Source organism: Lissotriton helveticus, chromosome 9 (genome assembly GCF_964261635.1).
Source record: "Lissotriton helveticus chromosome 9, aLisHel1.1, whole genome shotgun sequence".
NCBI lineage: Eukaryota > Metazoa > Chordata > Amphibia > Caudata > Salamandridae > Lissotriton > Lissotriton helveticus.
Genome location: NC_136070.1, coordinates 524,758,755 through 524,784,253, shown reverse-complemented (window position 1 = coordinate 524,784,253; position 25,499 = coordinate 524,758,755). Strand labels below are relative to the sequence as shown.

Genomic DNA, 25,499 nt, shown 5'->3' with positions numbered 1-25,499 from the left:
CCGACACTCGAAGACACCATGCGCGAGCTGTCCAAGATCAGACGGAGCGGTCCCCTGTATCGTCACATTCGAGCAGAGAGTCACGTCGGTCTCGGTGGGAAAGGAGGTCACCTTCCAGAGAATCCAGACCTTCGTCCCGTGACTCTGTTTACACCATTGAATATCTGAATTTGGCAGCAGACCCGGACCAGCTTAAGAGATACCCTCGGCTGGACATTAAAGTTGGAAATCACGAATCAAAGTTTGTATTAGACTCTGGTGCCTCCTTGAATTACATTCCAGTGACTGAATATGAAAGGATGAATCCACGACCTCCCCTGATATTCGCACCTGTAAGAGTCTTCACGTGGATGGCTAAGAAGCCTCTTCCCTGCCTAGGGAAATTCTCGACGACACTTACACACGACAACACAACCATTTCAGCAGTCATCCATGTTATCAAGGGCCCTGAAGCAGACTGTCTTTTGAGCCTACCAACTGCTGAACGACTCCACCTGGTGGAAATTCTCTTCAGAGTGAGCGACATCCGAGACGTGACTCGCCTGTTTCCCAAGTTGTTTCAAGGCCTGGGCAAATTGAAAAACTGTCAAGTGCGATTGCACATCAACGAACAAGTCAGGCCTGTCGCCCAACACCCTAGGCGAGTACCATTTCACCTACAGGCCGCTGTTGAGGAAGAGCTCCAAGATTTGTTGACTGCGGACATCATTGAACGCACTGATGGCCCGACCCCATGGGTTTCACCGGTCGTCATTGTTCCCAAAAAGGGCACGGCCAACAAAGTCAGACTCTGTGTGGATATGCGCTTGCCCAACACTGCGATAGAACGAGAGCGGCACCCGGGGCCACACTTGAGCGATATGATCGCAGCACTCAACGGAGCCACTGTGTTTTCCAAATTGGATTTAAATAAAGGTTACCATCAATTGGAATTGGAAGCAGGGTCCAGATATATCACTACTTTTGCAACTCACCTGGGGTTGTTCAGATATAAAAGACTGAGTTTCGGTGTGTCCTCGGCGGCCGAGATATTTCAGGAAATGATCCGACAGGTCATTCAAAATATTCCAAACACGCTCAACTATAGCGATGACATCCTTGTCTATGGTTCTGATGTCAGAGAGCACGACATTGCGCTCAATCGTGTCTGCCATGCCCTATTGGCAGCCAATTTGACTTTGAACAAGGAGAAATGCGAGTTTCACCAGAACACGCTGAAGTTTTTCGGTCACATCTTTTCTGGTGCTGGCATGAAACCTGATCCCGACAAAATCATGACATTGAACAACACCAAGAGTCCCCGGGATGTTGGCGACCTCAGGTCGTTCCTGGGAATGGCCAGTTATTGTGCTCGCTACATTAAAGACTACGCTACAATCAGCCACCCCCTCCGCATGCTAACCAAGCAGGGTCAGCCGTTTGAATGGACTCCCCAATGTGAGCAGGCATTCAAAGAAATAAAGAAGGCGGTGGAATCAGCGAATCACTTGTCATATTTCAACCCAAAGCGAAAAACCGAAATAACTGTAGACGCAAGTCCAGTAGGTCTGGGAGCGATCCTGGCACAATATGAAAATGACACAGATCAACGCCGCATCATTGCCTACGCGAGTCGTAGTCTGACTGAGCCGGAACGAGCCTACTCCCAACCTGAAAAGGAAAGCTTGGCCGTGGTATGGGCCTGTGAACACTTTCATGTCTTTATTTACGGAAAGCATTTCACCCTGATCACAGATCATCAAGCCCTCATCACCATCTACGGAAATCCAAGATCCAAGATGCCACCGAGGATCGAAAGGTGGGGCCTACGATTACAAGAATATACCTTCACTATACTTCACAAACCTGGGAAATCTGAAAATCCTGCGGACTACATGTCCCGGCATCCTCTCCCGTCATCAGCTTCCCGAACTTCCATTGCGGAAGAGTACATTCATTTTGTAACGGATCAAGCTCTTCCCCCAGCTATCCCTCTGGAGACTATTCGGGAGATGACGGCACAGGATGTCATCTTGCAGAGAGTCCTTCACAAAATCCGCAACAATAGATGGAGGCATGATCCTCAAGACGATGAAGCTGATTCTTTGACTCAACGTGAACTACAAGCCTTCCGGCATGTGAGTGGTGAACTTTCTGTCACGACTGATGGCATATTGTTGCGTGATCAGAGGATTGTAATCCCTACACAACTGAGACAGGGAGTGGTTGCTCTTGCACATGAAGGACATCGAGGAATAGTGTCGACCAAACGAGCACTAAGGGAACGAGTGTGGTTTCCGTTCCTTGATCAACTAGTGGAAGTCACCTTAAAAGATTGCCATCTCTGCCAACTCACCAGCAAGGGTGACCCTCCAGCTCCTTTACATATGACCAGCCTGCCCAGTGGTGTGTGGCAAGAAATCGCCATAGACTTTTATGGACCCCTGTCATCGGGCAAATATGTGCTGGCCATCATTGATGAGTATTCCAGGTATCCCTTTGCCTGTTTTGTGTCATCTACGAACACTGCCAGTACCCTCAAGGTCCTCGATGAAGTCTTTGCAGCGTGGGGAGTTCCCAAGATCGTTAAATCAGACAACGGACCTCCTTTCAACGGAAATGACTTTGCTGCTTTTGCGAAACACCTTGACTTTCATCACCGCAGGATCACGCCTCTCTGGCCACAGGCGAATGGGACAATTGAGAGGTTCATGGCCACCCTCAAAAAGACCTTCCAGCATGCTACCGTGGAAGGGAAAGACTTACAAACAGCACTCAATGAAGTTCTTCGAGCTTATCGTACAACTCCTCATGCTACGACTGGCAAATGCCCGGCGACTCTCATGCTGGGACGTCCCATGAGGAATCGCATTCCCACGTGGGATGGAGCCCTGGAAGTATCATCATCTGAGAAGGACTCGCGGGAAATGAGAGCCACTGATGACCGCAACAAAAGAAAAATGAAGGCCTATGCCGACAACCGGAGGAGAGCACGGTCATTATCATTAAATGAAGGGGACAGTGTCATCGTCAAACAAGATATGCAGAAAAAGACTGACTGTACATTCAAGGATGAACCACTGGTGGTCACCAGAAGGCAAGGGACTATGGTAACTGCGGAGTCCGAGCAGCGGCGAGTTACGAGAAACATCTCGCACTTCAAGAAATTGCCAACTGATACCTCAAGAACCATGGTGAGTGACACACATAATCCCCTAGTTGAAGAACCACAGTCAAATGGTTGTGAGAACATTGCTCCGATCCCTGAGACATTGAATACTGATAGTCTGAGGGCCAGGTCGCCAAGACCTCAGCGTGACATACGTCCACCCAAGAGACTGATTGAGGAGATGGACTAAGAAGTCAGTATGTTCTGTTTGTTTTGTTACAAAGGGGGGAGATGTTATAAAGTTAGCACGCTAGTAGCTGGGAGTGGGAGGAGCTAAGGGGGCGAGAGGAAGAGGAGGAGTGAACACAGGAAAGGGTCAGTTAGAGTAGGGACAAGGTAGGAGTGAGATACATAGAATAAAGCTCCTGTGAATACCATAATTAATTGTTGTGTTTATTGTAGCTGGATGCTACACAGGGGTCCGCCCTTTCTCCCATACTCTTCAACTTATTCCTGGAACCACTTACAAATGCACTGAACTCAGCGAACATTCTTTATCACATGTATGCAGATGATACTCAAGATTGTATCTGAAAATCTCCTCCCCAAAAGACTTCATTTCACTCAATTCTACCTTGCTCAACACTCAAAACTGGCTCACTGATAACTACCTCATGCTCAACACTTCCTAAACCAAATTCCTCCTCCTAATCACACTCCCAAGATCGACCTCTGGATGAAGCATCTAACAGCCTTCAACTGTTCTCCCCACATATTGGGTCTGATAAATCCCTTGGAATCACACTAGACACACATTTGAACATGCAGAATCATATCAGCAATGCCATCAAGGGAGATAAATACCAGATGAGTATACTAAGGAAACTCAAACCCTTCCTAACACAGGACGACTTTAAGCTAGTGGTCCATGCTCTTGCATTGCCGAGGCTAGTCTACGGAAGCTCCACTCTTTGCTGTCTTCCCAATTAGAACTTGGCCACGCTAAGGGCCTCCGTGAATGCCGTGGGCAGACTGATAACAGGTGCAAAAAGAAACGATCACATATCTCCAGTCCTAAAAACACCTAAACTGGCTGCCGTACGAAGCAAGTATACAGCTAAAGATTGCATGCATGATTCATAAAGCTCTACATTTCAAGACCCCCATATATCTGGCACAAAAGCTAGAGTTATCAGGGGGCCGCAGACCTTCATGAAGTGCAAGTTCACTGCTTCTAAAACTAAAGATTTTCCCCAAACGAGAATGAGTTACAGAGCCTTCTCAGGCATCTCCCCAAATATTTGGAACTCTCTGCCACTGGATGTCAGTCGAATCTCATCTACCACCTCATTCAAAAAGGGAGTGAAAACAATACTAATGAACAAGTTTCTGCCCTAAAATACATTGGTTCTATTGTTTACTTACCTCCCCTCTGTTCTGATGCTCTGTTTGACCACTACATTGGTGTGCAACAGTGAACTCCAGCTTTACCATGCTATTCCCAAAAATGCAAAAGAATTTCTTTTTTTTCTATAACTGTATCCTACCTACCCTACAATGTGAAGTGCTGGGATACCCTTCAGGGTCATGTTTGCGCTATACAAAACATTATAAATAAATAAACATCAGCTGCACTGAGAGTGGGGTATGGTGTGATCCTCAGGTACAGATGTCCTACGACAATGTTGAAGAAGTTGAGGAGCTGGACTCAAGCTGCTCGAGAGTGTTAGTCAAATCCAGCTGGCACAGCCCTGGAGACCAGTGTGGCTCTGGTGCCCAGAGGAGTGGCAATATGGAGAGGCAAGCCCAAGAAGAGGCAGAGCATTCCAACCAGCCTCTGGAAAGCATTTATCAAAGTGTGATAGTCGAATAGTTCCACGGTTTTGCTAATGGTAAAGCAAATACAGCAAAAAGGACTTCTTAATACATTTACTCTCTGCAAAAAAACAGAGGTCCCAGTGAGTGAAGGAGGTATAGGGTCAATAGAGGGAGATTTTGCAAGGAACAGAGAGATAATGGCATCTCGTGATACCATCTTCAAAAAACTAGAATGGGTGGATAAAAATTCTGAGGCTGTTAAATTGCGGATAGAGAGGATGCATGTTTTTAAAACATTCACAGGAGTCAGGAACATGGGTGAAGATGGAGATTACATTAAGGCATATGAGCTCTGAACTCGGGGCTCATCCAGAGGCACAAGCAAATATATCATGAGCATTGCAGCCTCCTGAGGATGGGTGATCAAGAATGTAGTCAAAACTATGATTTGATTAGATATTAAACCTTCAGGTGTTTCTTATGCACCTGAAGCTTTGATGTTAAATGAAAACTACTTTGCAACGGAAGGTGTCCAATTCCAAATATGGTTCTAAAAATAAGAATTCCTAGGCCTGGCTCATTACTGAAAACAATTCTAATAGATTATGAAAGGGAAATTACATGATCGAGGAATATTAATTTCTCTTGCGAGGTGGATCAATTTTAAACACTTACCAACATTTAGAGTGTGCTATAGATATATATACAAACTTACCAACAAATCAACCGATTCTCTATTGTTTCCCTTCTTTCAATAATATCATTCAGAACATCTGAAGTTGGGTGAGGAGCAGGAGCGGTGGGTGGAAATGGTATGCCATTATATTTGGAGATCACTGGTTCAGACCACCCATTGTATTCTAATACTTCTTCTGGCATCTCATCCTCTTCTTTTTCCTGATCCTTTAAAAACGAGTAGATCTACAATTCGTATACTTTTCTTTATTACATTACATACAAATTTAACAATAGCAGAGATCTGTGTTTCCAAGCAGAGTAAAGACACACAATATCAGCTGTGGCATATTAACAAACCAATCACTTATTGGGACATATTTCAAATACATAAGATCCTACCCTTTTACTGATTTACATAATTTCTACACATCACAGACAGTAATTCAACTTTATTACTCCATTGCCATGAATTACAGATTTCAACCAAAGAGAAGACTGAAAATAAATTGTGCAAACAATCCGAACATACATTACCATTGATATGTCTGTTACAACCAGTAGTACCAGCTCGGAGTTCTAGAAAGATTTACAGACCCTTGGCATTCAGCTTCCAGTGATGTTTCCAGAACGTTTTCAGATCATTTAACAACCATAACACATGGTGACAAGATTTATAACTTTATATTGCCTTTCAGTTGATCTCAGACTCATTTTCCACTAAAAGAGCATTCCCTGTTTTGAAGTAACCTTCATTTGCTAAATTTTCAACAAGAATCTGGGGGCAGACCAAAAGCAAATAAATGCCTGGCTAAAAGTGTTCCTCCTTTTATTTTAGCTCACATCAAAGTCAAAGATCTATGTGCATTGGGGTTAAAACTTCAACGCAAAGAGAAAGGTCCTAGATCACTCTATAAAAGCAACATCCTCATTTCAGTGGGGCTCTGGATATTTGGAGTGGGGGTAGGTACTTTTTCATATCTTTCCCTGGTAAACAAGTCAAGATCCATAGCATTGTGATGCAATGAACATGTTTTGTGGCACTTCATTGTTCAGCAACCTTTCATGCTTTCTACAAGGTGCCTTCTAATTACACCCACTGTTCATGCCTCCGACCGCACTGGTGAACTGCAGCGAAGTGGGCGACAAAAGGCATAATATTTGTCCGTCACTTTAGACAATATCCCATTATCTGTCTGTTACAAAAACACATTTTGGTGCATTTGTTCTTTATCCTAAAAGGGAGTTGGAGTGAACAAATGCATTAAAGATCTCCGGCCCAATGGAACACCCACAGCTCAAATTTATTGATGTGATAGGTTTGCTCCTTGACCGATGACTTGCACAGCGCCATGATGTTATTCATAGAATTTCCACATTCTTCCATCAACGAGTCAGTAAATATTGAACGTACAGTAAATGCTTTCACAGAAGTAAACTTTCTCCATCATAGTCTACTGCTGGTGCCAGTATGCTGCCATCTCCTATTCCCTGGCACCCTTCATATTCATTTATAGGGAAGAACGTAACCTAGTAGAACGATCTACAGCCACCATTGGTCTGAAGTTATAGCACATCAGCCAGGCAGGAAAAATCTAATTCTTAATGGAAATGATTGGCTTGAGAGAAGAAACCAAAAGTGCAGGCCAGAACATGGCTATCTTAAAACCAGCCAAAACGTCTGTTACCATCACAGGGCAGATCTAGAAGAGTCCAATCCCAGCACATAACTAGAAAATCCTATGGTGTGCTCCCAGGCATCATGCTTGATCACTACGCTGGTGCCCATGGTGCGATCTACACAGTCAGTCATGTCCAGGGTCCCCAAAGACACATTTTGCTGTGATTCTGTCAGTCTTGGATTGACCACCGAAGGCACTTAAATTTGACATGGGTGGCTGACAAAAGCTCACTGGCTAAGCCCTAAAGTGCATACATGCAACGTCATAGTAGGCAGACTACTTCCAGGGATCTCAGAGCCAAGCTAGCAGAAAAAAAAACCTATCCCCAAATGCATCAATTAGTGTTGATCCTCGATCTGCTGGTGCATTAAGGAATGCATATGTTACTGAACTACCTACCTGAGCCAAAAAGGCTGATTTTCCAGGGGTGGGCCTATGGCACCTAGCTACTGGGCAACTTATTAGGGAGCGGAACATAACTTGTTCCTTGTCACCATCAAGGATGTCAGGGCCTTGTTAAAAGGCAATAAGGGCTCTGAAGCAGCAGTCCTAGGTTGCAAGATTTCTACAAGTTGGTTCCCCTTAGTTTCTATAGAAGATAGCTGTATGTCAAACACTTCTGCTGCTCTGAGGACTACTGTGAAAGAGGCACTCGGTGAGGGATCATAGTGGGGAGTTAACTTCTTTCCCTGGAATAGTATATATAGGGAACTGGCATTCTGTACATCTAAATATAGCCAGCAGCAGTGTCACGAGGATTATGCAAATTATCTGTCTCCTCATCATCATGCAGACATGTTTAGAGCTCTTAAACAGTTGCAGAATTTGATCCGATCAAGGCTCCAACTTACAATAATACTGGGGGCAGAGAGGAGAGACAAGAGAGAGAGAGAGAGAGAGAGAGAGAGAGAGAGAGAGAGAGACGGAGAGACAGAGAGAGACAGAGAGACAGAGAGAGAGACAGAGACAGAGAGAGACAGAGAGAGAGACAGAGACAGAGACAGAGACACAGAGAGAGAGAGAGAGAGAGAGAGAGAGAGAGAGAGAGAGAGACTGCACCTTCGTGATCTCCGTGAGACCAACGTCGGATCCTGAGCCTAAGTCAGGTCCATTGTGGGTACTGCTGGAGTCTGGGCCAGCGCCAAGGCTATCATTAACAACGTTGCCTCCAGTGTACGAATGGAGACATGGGCCTGCGTCAACAGAGAGCATGACGGACAAGTTAATTACCTTTATTAAAGCATTATCTGGTTAAGACTCTTAACAGCAGATTTCTTGCCTTAGAATATGCCTCGGACATCAGACTGGATCTGGAAAATCTTGAGCAGTACCTCTGCATGCCAGTAGGTGGCATTGATGCAGTCCTCTTCGGAAGTGACGCTGCGGTGCCTTATAAACGAAATCTAGGCGTGCTGACATCAGTTTCTTTCGTGACTATTTCCATGCCAAAAACGTGGGGCCACATTCAAAATAACGTACCAGTGGTGACCAGTGTGCAGGATCTAGAGGGATCTTTTGGAGAAGAGCCTAGTGTGCCGAATAGTGGGATGGGCAGGTTGGTAAGGATTCTGCAGTTAGATGTAGTCTCTCCTAGCTGAGGGGCTACCTGTCCATCTGATAGAGACTTCTAACCACAGATTCCTCACCTTAGAATAGATACCCGAGCAATACCTCCTTGGAGGTGAAACAAACTGATTAGACCAAAAAGTCCTGAATGAACGAACGGGCAAAATGCTCGTCCTTTCAGACCTGGCTGTCAAGGCAGAAGTGTTTGGTAAACGTGTAAAGTGAGGCCCAAGTGGATGCCTGACAGACGTCCAGAATGGGGACCCCGCACACTAAAGCCTTTGCCCTCCTTTGCCAATGTGTAACAGATTTTGATAAAAAGCACAATCCACAGGAGATGGTGTGCTTTTGAACATCCTTGCCCTTCTTTGCACCAACAAACCCAATCAAAAGCTGATCGTCCACCCTGTGGGGCTTGGTGCAATCAATGTAAAAGGAGAGCGCTCCATTAGTGTCTAGGCAATGGAGTCTCTCCTCATTCTCGAAGGGAGAGACAAGTCATACAAAGCAGGCAGAGTGATATTCTGGCTAACATGAAAGGGGGTGACCACTTTTGGTTTTGTTACGTGTTCTAAGGTCCAGCTTGACTGGAAAAAACATGGCATACGGTGGGTTCACTGAGAGAGCTTTAAGCTTGTTGACCCTACTGGTCAATGTAATGGCCACCAGAAAAGCAGTCTTCATAGTAAGGAGCCGTAAAGGGCAAGAATGGAGCGGCTCAAAAACAGCACAACATTAGAAATGTCAAAACAAGGTTTTGATTTCATTGGTGCATGACAAATAGAGCAGGAGGAAAAAGGTGCTGGAAACATTTTAGGAAACAAATTACAACCAGTGACTTAAAGAGGGACGGTTAGTCCGGCAGCCGCAGGAAAGCCGAGATGGGCAACAAATAACCTTTGACAGAGCACAAGGTAAGGCCTTGCCAAGTAAGTGAAAGAACAAATAACAAAAAGGGATCCACATGGTGTATGGAACATCTTGCCCCAAGCTACTCCCAACGCCACGCGTAGATTGAACTAGTAGAAGGACACCTGGCTGCCAGATTAACATCACAGACTTCAAGAAGAAGGTCTAACATGCAACTGTTGCTGCTCAACCTCCACACATTAAGTTTAACAATGCACAGGTTCAGGAGCAGCACCCTGCCCTGTTCCTGTGACAAGAGGCCCTCCCGAAGGGTCAGCTTGATCAAAGGAGCAACACTCAAGCTCAGGAGATCTGTATACCACACCCTCCAAGCCTAATGTGGGCCACTAGGATGTCTTTGGACTGGTAGGTCCAAATCTTCTTGAGGACTTGAGCTTTACTGGTATAGGCGGAAAGGTGTACAAGAGCCCTAAACTCCATTCGAGACTAAATGCGCCTCCGTACAAAAGTCGCGGTGAAAACTCAAACAATCAGAAGCAATGACATTGCGTGTTCTTGGCAGAGGCTAAGAAATCGAGCCAAGACTTGCTCCAATCTGGAAAAAGAGTGCAAGCCACCTCTGAATGCAGAAGCCATTTAGGGTTCACCAGGCAACTCGGGCTGAGCTTGTCCTTCCTGGTGTTCAAAGAGCCCCCCAGGTGCTAAACAACCAGGAAAATGTATTGGCGCTCCAACCAGCTCCAGAGAAGCAGAGCCTCTTTCCACAGGGTTCACAACCTCACCCTACCTCGTTAGTTGCACTACCACAAGGCAGTAATGTTGTCCGTGAACACCTGAGCCAGCCTCTCTTTGACGGGTAGTAGGAAGGCTATCAGTACAAGACGGACCGCTCTCAGCTCCGACAGACTGAGGTGGAGCTAGGGCTCTGCCAGCAACCATAGTCCTTTGATCTCCACCTCTTCTAGATGCCCCCCCAACCCAGACGTGATGCACCTGTCACTTCGGGTGGGGAAGGAAGAGGTGTTTGGTGCTGACTCTATAACAGTTTGTTAGGCACCACTGCAGGTCTTTTGCAACCCTCCAATATCTGCTCCTGGTCGGAAAGATTTCCCCGATTCTGTGCCCACTGGGATTTGAGGTCCCAATGCAGAGCTCATGTAGGTAAGTAGGATCTGCTTTCATGATTACTTCCCACATTTTGGTGTGAGTGTGTATTTAGCCTAGTCAGCTGGGATCTTGCTAATCAGGACCCCAGCAACTGTGCTATCGCCCCTAAATGTGTTACCTCCACAATTGGCTACTGGTGTACCCTTATAAGTCCCTAGTTTATGGAACTAAGGTACCTAGGGCATAGGTACACCAGTGGTCTCCCATGGGCTGCAGCATGTTCTGTGCCTTCCACACGAGTCTACTTAACCTGTGACTACAGGCCATCCTTTGCAGTCTGTGTGAGTTGGTGCTTGCATCTCTCACAAAATATACACGTTTCTTTATATCTGAGGTCACTGCACTTAAAACCTATAAGTCATCCCATGGAAGGCTCTTCAGTCCAAAGGGCAGGGTGCTTTGGTACAAGTGTGAGGGTGCCCCTGCAAACCCCGGAGTCAATGCTCCAGGCTTTGTAAGTGCGATCAGACATATTAAGACATATAGTGGGCATTAGTCATTACGAGATGCCCAAATATATAATGGCTGCCCCAAACCCGGTCATGTTTGGTATCAAACACGGTGGAATTATAGCCCGAACTTATTCCAGTGTTGGAAGCGTTATCCATGGGTACTGGCAGGTTCCTTAGGGGACCCTACCCTGAACTCCCGGAAACAGCCTTTCAGGGTCTTCAAGCAAGCTAGTGCTGTTGCCAACCACAGACACGATTCTGCCATCCTGCTGCTGAGCCAAGCTCGGGCAGGGGAAGGTAGAACAATATGTTTCCTGTTGCAGGGATGTATGGCCACTTCCCAGACAGGCTTAGTGTATTGGGGTGGGGTGGGGACGCTTGCCAGCGCCACCAGACTGCTTTGGAGAGCACAGATGGTGCCCTCCTTGCATACTCCAGCTTGTGCCAGTTCAGGTAACCTTGATTCCCGCACTGGTGTGAAACTAGACAAAGGACAGGGGAGTAGCCCCCTCTGCCCAACCCCTACTCTGGGAGGGACTCCTGAGTTGTTCCAACCCTTCCCTTAGGGTATTTAAGGGCTCCCATGTAGGTGGGTCCTTAGATTCATCATGGGACCAGACTCAACCCTAAAACTACATCACTCTTCAATCACCTGGACACTTAAACTTAATGGAACTTAGACTGCACCTAGGAAGACTCCTACTGCTCCTGGTCTCACTGTTCAAATCTTCTGTGTCTGTGCTTCATCCAGGTTCTCCAAAAAAAACTTTGGGCATCAAGGACACCCGAAGAAATCTCCCTTGGAGTGAAGGAGTCACTCCCCTATATCTGAAGGCACCTCAACGAAGCTGACCGTTCTGCTGCTCCTGACGTCCCAAGGACTTCCCGAGGCTAAGCAAAAGAGGTGGTGGCTCCGTGGCTCCCTAGAGGCCTGACCTGTCTTCCCTGCAATTTGGAGGACAGTATCCCTCGTCTGGGATGCTGGGACCGAACCCCTGTGCACTGCGTGAACTTGCTGTTGCCAAGGCTTGTTGGCTCTGCGCTCCAGAGATCTTCGGGCTACAAAAAGCTCCTGCCTCCAGCAGTTCACTTCCTGAAGAAAAGAGTCCTCCCTGCATCTCCTGCATTGTGGACCTCAAACTTTGCTGAGCTGCTAGCGATCCTCTTGCGACTACTTTGCCTCCAGCCTGTGAGTCCTCATGAGGATCTTCATATGCTTCAGTGGGCACCTCGGCTTGCTCGGGCCTGCTCTGACTCTCCTGTACTTGGTGAGTCCCTTGGACCTTGCTGGTCCCAACGGTTGCTCTATTTCAGTCTCTACGCCAGCTACGGCTACTAAGGCTTGTCGGTGCTCCCACTGGACACCAGTCACCTAGACACCGACGTGGGACAGCACGTGCATGGCTCCTGGTCTTCCTCAGCATCGCCTGGTACTCACAGCTGCAGCAACAAGATCACCGTTGTCTGTTCTGAACCTCTCACTGCAGATGTGATTCAAACAATGCCGCCACCTTGTTGAACACCCAAGGGGCACTGGTGAGGCCAAAAGGGAGCACCGCAGACTAGAAGTGCTTGTGGCCCACCGTGAACCGCAGGTAACTTCTGTGAGAAGGCAGGACGGGGATATCAAAATGAGCACCATGCATGTCCAATGCTACTAACCAGTCTTGGGGATCCAGGGCAGACAAAACCTGAACCAACATGAGCATTTTGAGCTTCTCCTTCTGGATGAAGTAATTGAAAGGGCGCAGGTCTAAGATGGGACGGATACCGCTATCCTTCTTTGGTACCAAAAAGTAACAGGAACAACCACCATGTCCATTCTCCGGCATGGGCACCCTCTCAGTGTCCCCATTAGCCATGAGGGCCTGCACTTCCAGGTGGAGTAAAGCGGGATGGTCCGTTCTTTGGGATGGTGGCAAGTGTTGAGGGTGTCCCTGAATGGTAAGGCATACCTCTAATGCACTCTCTGAAGCACTCACCAGTCTGATGTGATGTTGGACCATTAGGACAGGTAATGTCCGATCCAGCCCCCCACAAGCTAGGTGTGCCGGTTGGAGGGCACACTAAAGATGTTTGGAGATAGAGGATGCTGAGGGAGCATGGGCATGGGAAGCTCACTGGGTATGGTTCCTGCATCCTATTTGGGCTCCAAGGCCCCTGCCTCTAAAGGACTGGGCCGACTGTTGTACCAGGAAGAGCTGGTACTGTGGACACATAAAATTGCCAATGCCACAGCAACAATAGGGCCGAAAGGACTGTTGTTGCAGCAGAGTCAAAACTGAGAGGCCCAAAGAACGGGCAATTACCCTGCTCGAGGGAAAGTGTGCAAGCGCAGCGTCAGCCTTTTCATCTAACAGGTGGGACTCATCAAAAAGGATGTCAATCAAGGATGACTGAACTTCCCCTACAACTCAGTGGACCGTAGCAAAACATGGCGACAAAGCACCACTATAGAGGCCATTGCTCTACCAAGGGAGTCTGTGGTATCTAGTCCACTATGTATTGCGAACTAAGCCGCATCTCTATCGTCCAGCAAAACCTTGTTGAGGATGGCACTGCCCTGGGAACCAACCAAATTACAAAACGCATGGGAATAGCGCCCAAATGTACCAACTGCAATACACAGCTGGTGGAAGAAAAGAGGAGCTTCCCAAAGGTTTCCAGCCTCATGAATTTCCTATCCAGTGGTGTGGTAGGAAACGCGCTCAGGTTGATTTTTGCCATGGAGGCCTACACAACCAGGCTCTCGGAGGAGGGGTGCTGGGAATTGAAGGCTGGGTCCCCTGGGCCGGGAAAATGTTGCCAGTGCATAGGAACCCCTTTGCAGGATTTAGCTGGGGCCCCCAGGAGAGTGTCGATTAGAGCTTCATTAAAAGTGTAGAAATGATTCTGGAGTGCCTGCCCCTGACTGAAGCGCCTCAGTCACGACATACAACCTGACCTCAACAGCAGGGAGGTGAAGGCCAAGGACCTACGTCACCCTGCACATCAATGCGGGGAATTACACACCTTCCTCCGAGGCCTGGCCTGGCCTCGAGGGGACAACTTGCCAGTGTCAGGTGAGGAGTCGAGGCCACTGGACTCCTCATACATGTTTTCGACATCTACAGGGTCCTCCTCCAAAGGACTATACACCTCCTACTTGTCTCCCCTGTGAGGGTGATAGGGTAAATGTAGTGGAGGAAAGTCCAGGCATTGGCAGGGAAAGGGTTGTGCTGGACTCGGTGTTGAGTGGTCCTAGTTCGTCATCTGGAATGATGATGGGCTCTTCTTCAAATAGCGCCACAGCAGGTGCCAGACGGAACGGAGCCGGCGTAGGTGGTGGAGGTAACCTAGGCAGAGGGGTCCGGGATCCAGGGATAGATCCAGAGGGCCGGGCTGGCATCCAGGCCGAACATGCCAGCGGTAGCCCAGCAGGGACAAATCTCAACTTCGTGGGGCCCAAAGGCACGGCAGAAGGAGCTGGGCCCCAAAGATGACAAGTATGCTGTAAAATTCCCGTAACTGGACAGACATCACCCTGGCACTGGGAAACTCCAGGTAGCGCGGGCGGGTCTTGACACTGGCTGGGGAACATCCTTTACGACGCAACTTTTACCACGCAGTGATGTTACAACGCAAGTATTACAACGAAAACCATTACAACGCGTTACACTGGGGGGCGCTCTAGGATAAGGAATAGTTTAATTTACTATCCAACACCTTCCCTAGTGTCCACGGGGACTGGAGTTGGAATAGTAAATTAAATTATTCACTATCCAGCACCCCCAAGTGTAATGCGTTGTAATGGTTTGCGTTGTAATACTTGCGTTGTAACAGCATGCGTGGTAAAAGCATGCGTGGTAAAAGCATGCGTTGTAACGTCATACATCCCACTGGCTCCACAGATGGCGTGCGGTAGCAGGGCCTAGAAGCATGAGGTTGAACAGGTGAAGCTGAAGAACGCTTCTTAGAATTCTTCTTGTGCTTCTTAGACTTACCTGACTCGATAAGTAGGTTTTAGACCTTGAAGACAACCATCTGCGGGAAGGACTCCTGGACGCTTAAGAGTGTCCGTGGCAACAAGAACGAAAATGATGCATAGCCGCCTTCTGCCACGCCCCAGGAGCTTCATCGCCTGCTGGCAGATTGCCTTCAGGTGCATGGACTTGCACTCAGCGCAGGCCTTGGAGTCGTGCCACGACTAATCAATCAGGGGTTTAAAGTGCAGCTACTCACCCATAAAGGGTCTCAAGGCACGGGGGAACGGTGGGGACGCACAGCTCCCGGAACTCCATTGAAGAGCCAGGTCTGGAGGTCCTTTAAGAACTTGGAGAGTGATGGCGTCACCCGGATGTAGAGAGGGAGGGAGTTCCATGCCTTGGCACCAGAGACAACCCAGCCGGTGATCTGACATCCGATAGTGACAACCATAACAAGGCTTGAAACTAGAGGAATTGGAATGTCCCTAGCACATTGGGAGCAAGCTGAGAAGTCATAAAAATTTGACCAAAAAGTGTCTGAGGTAGCTCGTTGGATATGCGCTGTTGGTGCATAAAGAAAGGAACTGATGTCAGCGCGCCAGGGTGGTTCTTATGAAGGCACCACAACATCACTTCCGACGCAGAGAGCATTGACACAGAGCCAATCATTGCCAATTACAGGCACACAGAGTTACTGCTCAAGAGTTTCTGGAGCCAGTCTGACTATTGAGGGATATTCTAAGGTGAGGTATGTACAGTTAGAAGTCTCTATCAGATAGAGACCCAACAGAGTCAGTCGGCCGTGAGGTCTGACCTGCAGGTTGGAAGGACCTGCTGCTCTGGGGCCCAAAGGTGCGTCATATGGATCTGAATTCACCCTGAAAACTAGCACAATGGATTCCCTAAAAGGCCTGCATCTGCTGTGGGTTTGACGACGGTCCAGGAAACTGGGTACACATGGAACAGCCTCAAAACAGGCACAGAGTAGGATAATGGCAGCGGAGTCCTTGAGTCCCGATTGTGCAATTTTTCCATGGAGTGGGAGTGACAAGAGAGGGATACGTCCCACTTGGACTTCTTGCATTTGTGCCATAACTTGTCCCTTCAGTTCATCTTTGACTTATCGGAAGACGGCGACTTGGAGAGGGATCGGGGAAAGCAGAAGCAGGTCGGCTGTTTGGAGTGTGACCTGCTCACTTATTTGTGCTCAGCAACACAAAGCTGTCCTTCCCACTTTCTGATAGAATTCAGATGCATCAAGGAGCATTATGGAGCATGAATTGGGATTTTGGAAGCATGTGAACTTTGGTTTTTGGCAGGAACATCTCCCTCCCAAAGAGTGACAGCATGTTATATGGGGAGACGAGGGGGAGGAAATATGATGAATGTAGGGGAAACAAGTTCTATTTTGAAAAAGGTGATGGGATTCTAATGCAGTTGCAACGAAATCTTAAACTAAAAACAGTGCGGAAAAGCATTTCTTGTCAAGAAAGAACTGAAAAGCCAGGCACCATTATTAGATCCTTGTTCATCAAGTCGAAAAATAACAAATTGTCTGAGTGGCCATGTCATACAAGTTGAGGCAGTGCAGCCTTCAGGTTATCATAAAGTTGTGGCGGCAGTTCTCACAAATGTGAAAAATTTAGCATAACAGTGCTTTCACCCGCTCTATTTTAAAAAAAATTCTGGTGTGGAAGTTTCAGTAAAATGAACTTTGATATACTTTTATAGTAATTGATTTGGTTCAATCGGGTTTTTCTAAAACAAGCAGTGGCAATGCCTATCGGTCACGTTTACCTTTACATACAAGCCGGCCAATTGGCATTGCTTGTTTCAAGATCGATGTTGTCATCTTCCATATTTCTGCTGCAGTTTTTCTAGTGACCATTAGGTGGCCCTGCATGGCAGCAAAATAGTGTTTAAACGGGACTGTTTGCACTTCTGCATGAGGAGCAGGAAGAATCTCGAAGCCAACACAAATCAACAAGCATTGGCAAAGACAGTAGCTCTTGCCTGTGCGAGCGCTATAGGCAGTGCTTTAAATGGAAAAAAATAAGTGCAGGTACTCACCAAAAATAAGCAGTGGATTGGGGTTGGACATTGGCGTTGGACTTTGGGGTGTGACAAGGGGCGGGGCTATGTTTTTTACCTTTCTAAACTTTGTATGCAAAAAATATGCATGCAATGTAAGAATGTCTAGCCATTTGTATAGTACTTACTAATAAGTCCTTAGTATTAACAAAACTAACCTTTTTTTAAGCAATCTTATAATAATAAAATATTGAGAAAAAACACCAATTTGCCTAAGGTTTGCCTTGTAGTTTGCATGCATATCCTTGATGCAGGATCATGTATCACTAAACTATATGACAACGATTTTAACTTGTGACCTGCCGGTAACACAATTATCTCTAGAGCAAAAACAGTAACCAGCAGAGCTCTTTATATAAAAAAACAACTTAGCTCGCTTACGCCCTTGTCATGGGCATCTGCCTCTCTGTTGTATCTGGGCATTCGGCTAACTCCTACTCTGGGCTCATTGTTCTCGGCTAACTTCCCCCCAATGCTGACGGCGGTACGCGCTGAACTGGAGCGGTGGAAGCCAAAATACATCTCGTGGCTTGGTAGGATCCATGCTCTCAAGATGGTCCTACTTCCTAAGTTCTTAACCTTTTCCAGGCCCTGCCTATACCGGTGGAGTTGGATTTTTTTCGCCGCCTCAAAACTTTGATGCTGAAGTTTGTGTGGCAGGGAGGCCGGGCGCGCATCTCGTTCGCGAAGCTGAGGCGGCCGCGGAAGGAGGGAGGAGTGGGGTTCCCGGACATGCACCTGTACTATAAAGCCGCGCAGCTGCGGGTACTGGTGGAATGGTCCAAACAGCTCTCAGAGAAACACTGGCTGCATATGGATCGGAGTGTGGCCGGGAGGTCCATATGGGATTTGGCCTGGAAGCCTAAGGGAGACCGTCCCAGGAATGCCTACATCAGCACTCCTACCAGCACGGTCCTGAAGGTGTGGGACACGGTTAGTGGTGATGACCGTTGGACCATGTTTCCGTCCCCGTTTACGCCCATTCATTTTAATCCGGCATTCCCTCCGGCTCTGAGAGAGGGACCCTTTGAAATATGGAGAGAGGGAGGCTGTAGAGCCCTCACGCATTTGTTCCACGGAACGGCGCCTCTCACCTTTCATAACTGTATGCGAGATTATGGGATTCCGCCCACTGAACGCTTCCGCCACAACCAGCTCCTGCATTGGGCGACCTCGGCGGGAGTGGTGGACGCTGCCACGAGACCACCGACTCAGTTTGAGGCCTTTCTTCTCCGCACGTCTTCTATGAAAGGGACGATCTCATTCTTATATGGGTTGGTACTGGACACTGCGGTATCCCCACGTCCGCGATATATGGATCAGTGGGAGACCCTTCTAGGCAGAGACATTTCAGACGGCGAATGGAAGAGCCTCTGGAGGGACATAGCGGCGCATAATCATTCGGTGGACCTTAGAGAGGCCCACCTGAAACTCGTGTTTGATTGGTACCTCTACCCGTCCAAGCTGCATCGGATATTTCCGGCCTCCTCAGACAGGTGCTGGAGAGGTTGTGGTCTGTTGGGGGACCTCCGCCATATCTGGTGGGACTGCCCAGCTATCCGCCCGTTCTGGACTGAGATTTTGTCCCATATCAAGGACGTCTTGGGTTATCGGATTCCGGAGTCGATGGATTTTGTCCTGTTGGGGCTTCGAGACCCGATGCTAGAATATCAAACTACGGCGGACAAACGCATTCTGTGGCTGTGCCTTGGAGCTGCTAAGTTAACGCTAGCGGCGGCTTGGAAGAAACCGAATGCCCCGGCTATATCATTGTGGCACGCGAGACTCTGGCGATTGCTGAGCATGGAGAGAATGTCGGACATATTTCTGGGCAATTTTTAAAATTTCATGTTCCGATGGGGCCCTCTAGTCCGCTTTTTGTCTCGAGGTCTACCTTCTGCGGTTTGTCCATCTGTGTTTCGTGCTCTTCATCTTTTCCAGATTTGAGTAGATGGTCTGTATGAGGGCTTGAAGTGAGAGTGTGGGTGGTCGCCACCACCAGGGGGGGAGGAGGGGGGGGAGTGGGGAGGGGGTTACTGTAGGGGTTGTTGGTTCTTACCTGTTGCGACACTGCCTAGCCTATGGAGAAGGACTACTGTTTGTGTTCTATACAACAATGTCCCCCAGTTGGGGTTGGTGCCTCGCATAGCAGGACTATAGCCGGGCGGCTGACCGCGAAGGGGTTTGTGCCTAATCCCCCTTCTGCTTCTGGCGAGCGTTGACTCTTGGACTTTCTATGCTGCCTTCTCTTGACTCCCTTGAGAAAGCGTTCTCCAACTCCCCCTGTGTGGGGTTCTTTACGGTTTGTCGCCTGTAATTTCTTTTTGCTTTCCTGTCCTCTCTTTTTTTCCTGCTAAACTCAATACAAATCAGTTTTATAAAAAAAAAAACAACTTAGTGATCTGCATGTTTCATGCCAACTTAGTGATCTGCATGTTTCATGCTGTGCATTACAGCAGGCACATTGATCCTCTATGCAATTTTATGTTCAGTCAAACCTTTGATTAGAAGAACGCACACAGATATTTCTAGCAAGTGCATTAACCACCAGAGTTATTAAGGTGACATTGTACCCGCGAATTTACTGGATTCGCAAAGATCTCTGTTCCAGGTAATATTTCGAAATGCAGAATGTTGTGATGAGTAAGGCAAGGCAGAATACATTTATTATCAAATTTTTCTTGTTGACAAATTCTTTGGGGCAGAGTTTAAAACAAAATTACGTTCAACTTTGCTGTTTCCGACTGCGCCCACTTTCTGCTGCAAACCCTTAGGCTTTGACTGATTAATAAAGCTAGACTTGGTGTCATGAGTAGCTATTTATAAAGTACAATTTGTCTAGAGGTGTGTGAGCCACTTACAGGTCGAGCCAGGCTTGAAAAACATACAGTCCTTACAGGCTGTCTAGATACATTTGCCCCCTTTCACACAAACGACCCCTCACACACTTAAAGGTCCATTTCAAGCTTTCTGAATCACATTTAGTTTCACACAAACACACAGTACTACTTTTGATTCTCACAGTCGTACCCACGCTTGCAAACTCACATACTTATTGCTTTTACTTCCTGGCCCTCACACATTCTCTTTCAAACGCAGTGCCCGACAGTGGAGGCCTTCAAATCTTTAACAGGTACAGCAGAAAGTCGGGGTTCGCATGTCGTGCAATGTACATATTCACATATTGAAACCTTTTCAGAGACTGCCACAGGTATATCTCATTGGAGCAGAGATACTTAGGAGGTGATTTGGATGCTGAAAAGTACCCAAATTTATAGTTATATAACAAACGTTTATAAATGGCGCACTGACGAATCAATACTAGTGCTGCAGTTTTTGGAAAAGCATGAATGAACTGGGTGGCTTGGTGAGCAAAATAACGATGGATTAAAACCCAGATCTGTGACTGGTTGGTGAATGTTTTGCCATTGTGCAACATTCCGTTCACCATCTTGTGTGTTTTGCAGTTTTTGGAAAAGCATGAATGCATTGATTGAAGTCTGGAGGGCAGGGGGTTTCTTTCATGCAAATCCCTTTCATTTAAATTGTTGATGGGCGAAGATTTGCGGGCGTTTAAAACAATAGGCATGCGAACGAGCTGTATTGCCTTAAACAATGTGTCCCACACTCGAGCCCATTAGGTTTTTTGGTCACCTTCCGACCCCCTCTGAAAGACACCCTGCAGCGAATCAACTCCTCTCTTAACTTCCAGAGAGGCACACGCAGCTCTCTGTGTTCCACTGAGGATGAGCTGCGGTCCTGGCACTTTTGAACCAGCTCAGCAGCAACCGAATCAAAACCGGGCTGTTATGAGTACCGGTACTGTCCTTGTGGAGAAAAGGTACCGGCACTCAAGGGGAGAAAATATAAAAGTGCCAGTACTCAATAACAGTGAGTACCGGCCCATTTAAAGCACTGGCTATAGGCTTTGGTAATGTGTTTAAGCCAAATTGTACACCACTGTGGCTGCTGTTCAGCATGGCTAAAAGTTAGTGGGGTGAGGTGTAGAAGATTAGAATGGTAGAGTGGAGTGGGGTAGATTGGGGTAGGAATTGTAAGTGGGTAGGATAGGGTGGCGGGGGTAGAATGGGTGGATTAGAGTGGGGTGGATTTAAATGGAGTGAGGTAGATTTGAGTGTGGTGGGGTAGACTAGGGTGGAGTGGGATAGGGTGGAGTGGGATAGACTGGAGAGGGGTAGATTGGAGTGAGGTGAGTGAGGTGGGGTAGTTTGGGGTGAGGAAGAGTGGAGTGTTGAGTGGAGTGGGGTAGATTGGATTGGTATAGAGAAGATTGGAGTGGGGTAGACTGGAGTGGAGTGGATTGGATAGGGGTGGAGTGGAGTGGATTGGATAGGGGTGGAGTGGGGTGGATTGGATAGGGGTGGAGTAGGGTTGACTGGATTGGGTTGGAGTGGGGTAGACCTGGGTGTATTGGGTTAAGTTAGAGTGGAGTGGGGTATACTTGGTGAGAGTGGAGAGGGATGGAGTGGAGTCGGGTAGATCGAAGTGTGTGATTGGGGAAGATTGGGACAGAGTGGGTTGGACTAGATTGGGGTAGGATAGATCATGGTGGAGTGGGGCAGATTAGGTTAGACTGGAGTGGGATATATTGAGATGGATTGGCTTGGAGTGGGGTGGGATAGAGTGCTGTAGGGTAGAGTGGAGTGGGGTAGAGTGGAGTAGGGTAGAGTGGAGTAGAATGGGGTGGGTGGGGTAGATTGGAGAGAAGTCAGTGGAGTGGGGTAGATTGGAGAGCACAGGGGCAGACTGGAGTGCAGTGGGGCAGATTGGAGAGGAGTGGGGTAGACTAAGGTAGAGCGGAGTGCGGCAGATTAGACTGGATCAGAGTGGAGTGGATTGGAGTAGATTAGACTGGAGAGTGATAATTGGGATAGATCCTAGTGTAGTGGGGCAGACTGAAGCGCAGTAGATTGGAATACAGTGGAATGGGGAAGTTTGGAGTAGGGTGGGGTAGATTGGAGTGGAGTTGGGGTGGGATACATTAGAGTGGGGTGGATTGGGGTATATTGGGTTAGATTGGAGTGGGGTAGATTGAGTGTAGTTGATTAGAGTGAAGTAATGTAAAGCGCTCTGATACCTTCGGGTCTAGCCAGCGCTATATAAAACGCTTTAAATAAATAAATAAATAGGGTATATTGGGAGGAGAGTGGAGTGGGATTGATTGGGGAGAGTGATGTGGGTTAGATATGGGTGGAGTAGGGTAGATTGGCGTAGAGTGAAGTGGGGTAGATTGGAGTGGTTTGATGTTGATTGGTGTGGAGTGGGGCAGATTGGGTGGATTGGATGGGGGAGACTTGGGTAGATTGGAGTGAGGTGAGGTTTGTGATCGGGTGGAGTGTGGTAGACTGTAGTAGGGTAGACTGGAGTGAGGTATATTGGGCTAGACTGGAGTGGGGTAGATTGTAGTGAAATGGGATCGAGTGGAGTGGGATAGAGTGTAGTTGAGTGCAGTGGGGTAGATGGTTTTAAATTGGAGTGGGCTAGATTGTGCTAGATTGGAGTGGGGTAGATTGGAGTGGTGAGGAGTGGGGTAGATTGGAGTGGTGAGGAGTGGGGTAGATTGGAGTGGAGACTGGTTGATTAGGTTAGAGTGGAGAGGGGTAGAGTGGAGTGGGTAGATTATAGTGGATTGGTATAGACTGGGGTGGGGTAGATTGGGATAGATTGGAGTAGGGTAGATTGTAGTGAGGTGGAGTGGGGTAGATTGGCGTGACGAGGGATAGATAGGAGTGGAGTAGACTGGAGTGAGGTAGATTGGAGTGGAGCAAGTGGTGTAGAGTGAAGGGGTATAGAGTGGAAGGGAGTGGAGGGGCATGTCATAGAATGGAATAACGTATTGTGGAGCGGAGTGATGTGGATTGACGTAGAATGGAGTGGCATGTCGTACAGTGTAGCCGAATGGAGTGGCATGGCATAGAGTTAACAGGCATAGAGTGGAGTAGAGTGTAGAGGCATAGAGTGGAGTAGAGTGTAGAGGCATAAAGTGGAGTGGTGTAGTGTAGAGTATGCACAGTGTGGTAGCGCACAGCCATTACAAAAAACACATTTTCAATTGAAATGATCATTACATTTGCACAGATTATACAGTTTTTCTACATACAAATGATAATGTGTGGAAATGTAATCACCGAGTGTCTTGATGTGTTTTGATCATATTCAAATATTTATTTCCACCAGATTATAGAATTACACATAATTTGCTTAATTTGTATTCTCCTAATTCTGATATATTCTGAAATATAAGCATAGTTCATTTTTTTGTAGTGTGTTGGAAAAAAAGCCTTTAGTTTCACAGCAAGATTGTCATTTAAATTCTATGTCAGGATTGGAGGTGAGGATTATGCCTTATTTCTTTACTTTTGCTTAATATAGCAGCCATTTATTCAAATTTAAACACAAACTACAATTTCCATGAAACCTTGAGAATAAAATAGAACAAATCATCCAATGGGGAAACAGTCCCACAGTAACCAATCAGGAACTGTAGTCCACAACGTAGTCCCTCTCCATTGTCCCTTCGCCCTCTTTCTTCGCTGCTGCGCAGCCAAGATAAGTGTTTTTCTTTGTTCACTTGTGTATGTTGTTATTATGGTGTTAATGATTATAGTTTTCTACTGCTATGCAATCACCCAGCTTGCGCGATATTGTTCGTTACATTTTGCACCTTTACAGCACTGCTTGCATATTGCTGTGTATCTAATAGTTTAAGTTTTGTCTTTACAGCCACTGGAACGCTCTGCGCTCCTTCGCAGCTGCTGTTGGTGCGGCTCCCGCAGTGGGGTCCTCCCACCACTAGATGGTGTCGCGACGCAGGTGAGACCGTGGCACGTGAGATTCAATTTCCTCACAGCAGAGGGGAAACTGCATGCCGATGGTACACCGGAGACATTCTTGCCCGAGGAGAGACGCCCCAGCAGTGGTCTGTAGCAACGATCGGACCGCTCTGTTAAGTCCAATTTCAAGCCGATTGCACCAGTTTCATTTCAGATGCCCTGCAGTGCAGGGTCAGTATTTACTGTTTTCTTTACGCCCCTGACCGGGGTCAGACCTTGATATTGTAGGCTTAAGAAGCCTATTGGGACATGATCCCAGGCTGACCCTATATATATTTTGCACCAGGGCGACGTGTCCCAGGCTTGGACCACCTGAAGATGAGGCTTTGCCCGCTGAACATTCTGTGGCTGTCACCCAGCCCTCCCCCCTCAATAATAGCCTGTCAGCTACCTACCTGCTGGACCCTCCCAAGGTTCAGCTCTTTTACTGGGCCTGTGACCTGTAGCAACCTCACTACCGACCTGCTACCTGTGCCCCTGCCATGGACTTTGAGGAAGAGACCCACGGGCGGGGGACCCCCTGGCAGTCCTCCCATGGGGGGACTATTTCTATGATGCGGGCGGACGCATCCCATACATTCATAGAGCAGTATCAGAGGCCATGGTCTTCTTGGGGGAACGGCTCTCACGTCAGTTAACCCAGACTTGTGCCAAATGTTGGGGGTCCCTCCCAGCCCCTACCGCTCTGAAGACTCACTGAGGGCCTTAACCCTACTGACCAGGATCCAGCCCCATGAAGCATCGTCGCAAAGCCCTTGTGGGCCTGGATGCCTTTGACCGACTGAAGCATGCTTTCCTGGCCAGCAACTCACTTTCCCTCTCTCCCAGGGATGCTCTGGGTCCAGCCACCGATTCCCTTATGCCAGCTCACCCCGATGGGGATGCGGACAACAATCCCGGTCCTTCCAAGCCCTGGCTTCCCTCTCGCCTCTCACAGGCTGCCCCAAGTGGAGTGGGTACACCCTTGGACATGCTCGACCCTGATAAGATTGTTCATACTTGGTCCTCCGAATGGGCCCCGGCTAAAAAGGTCGCGGGTTACGTGGCGGGGCCCATTCGGAGAACTCTGGAGAAAGAATCTCTGAAGTGTCTCCAGGCGGAGTACCCGCTGCCCTCATTGGAGGGGAAGGTGGCAGGGGCCATTGCACAAGGTGGGGTCTTCAGAGAGCCGTTTGTTAAAGAAAAAGGGAAGTTTGTCAACACATTCACCTCGCTTGATAAAGCCCAATCATCAATTAAAAAGTGTTTCCCCATTGTGTTTTTTACGGGGC

At 47.7% G+C, this 25,499-nt stretch overlaps 1 protein-coding gene across 3 annotated transcripts in view; it reads right to left on the bottom strand.

Annotated features, from left to right (window-relative positions):
• KIAA0586 (KIAA0586 ortholog) overlaps nt 1–25,499 on the bottom strand; it is an 813,007-nt gene that overhangs the window by 356,716 nt on the left and 430,792 nt on the right. For all 3 annotated transcript variants that reach the window (XM_078660379.1, XM_078660377.1, XM_078660378.1), the window contains exon 19: nt 5,622–5,809. In XM_078660379.1, coding sequence (XP_078516505.1) covers nt 5,622–5,809 — 188 coding nt within the window. The remainder of the gene's footprint in view (nt 1–5,621; nt 5,810–25,499) is intronic.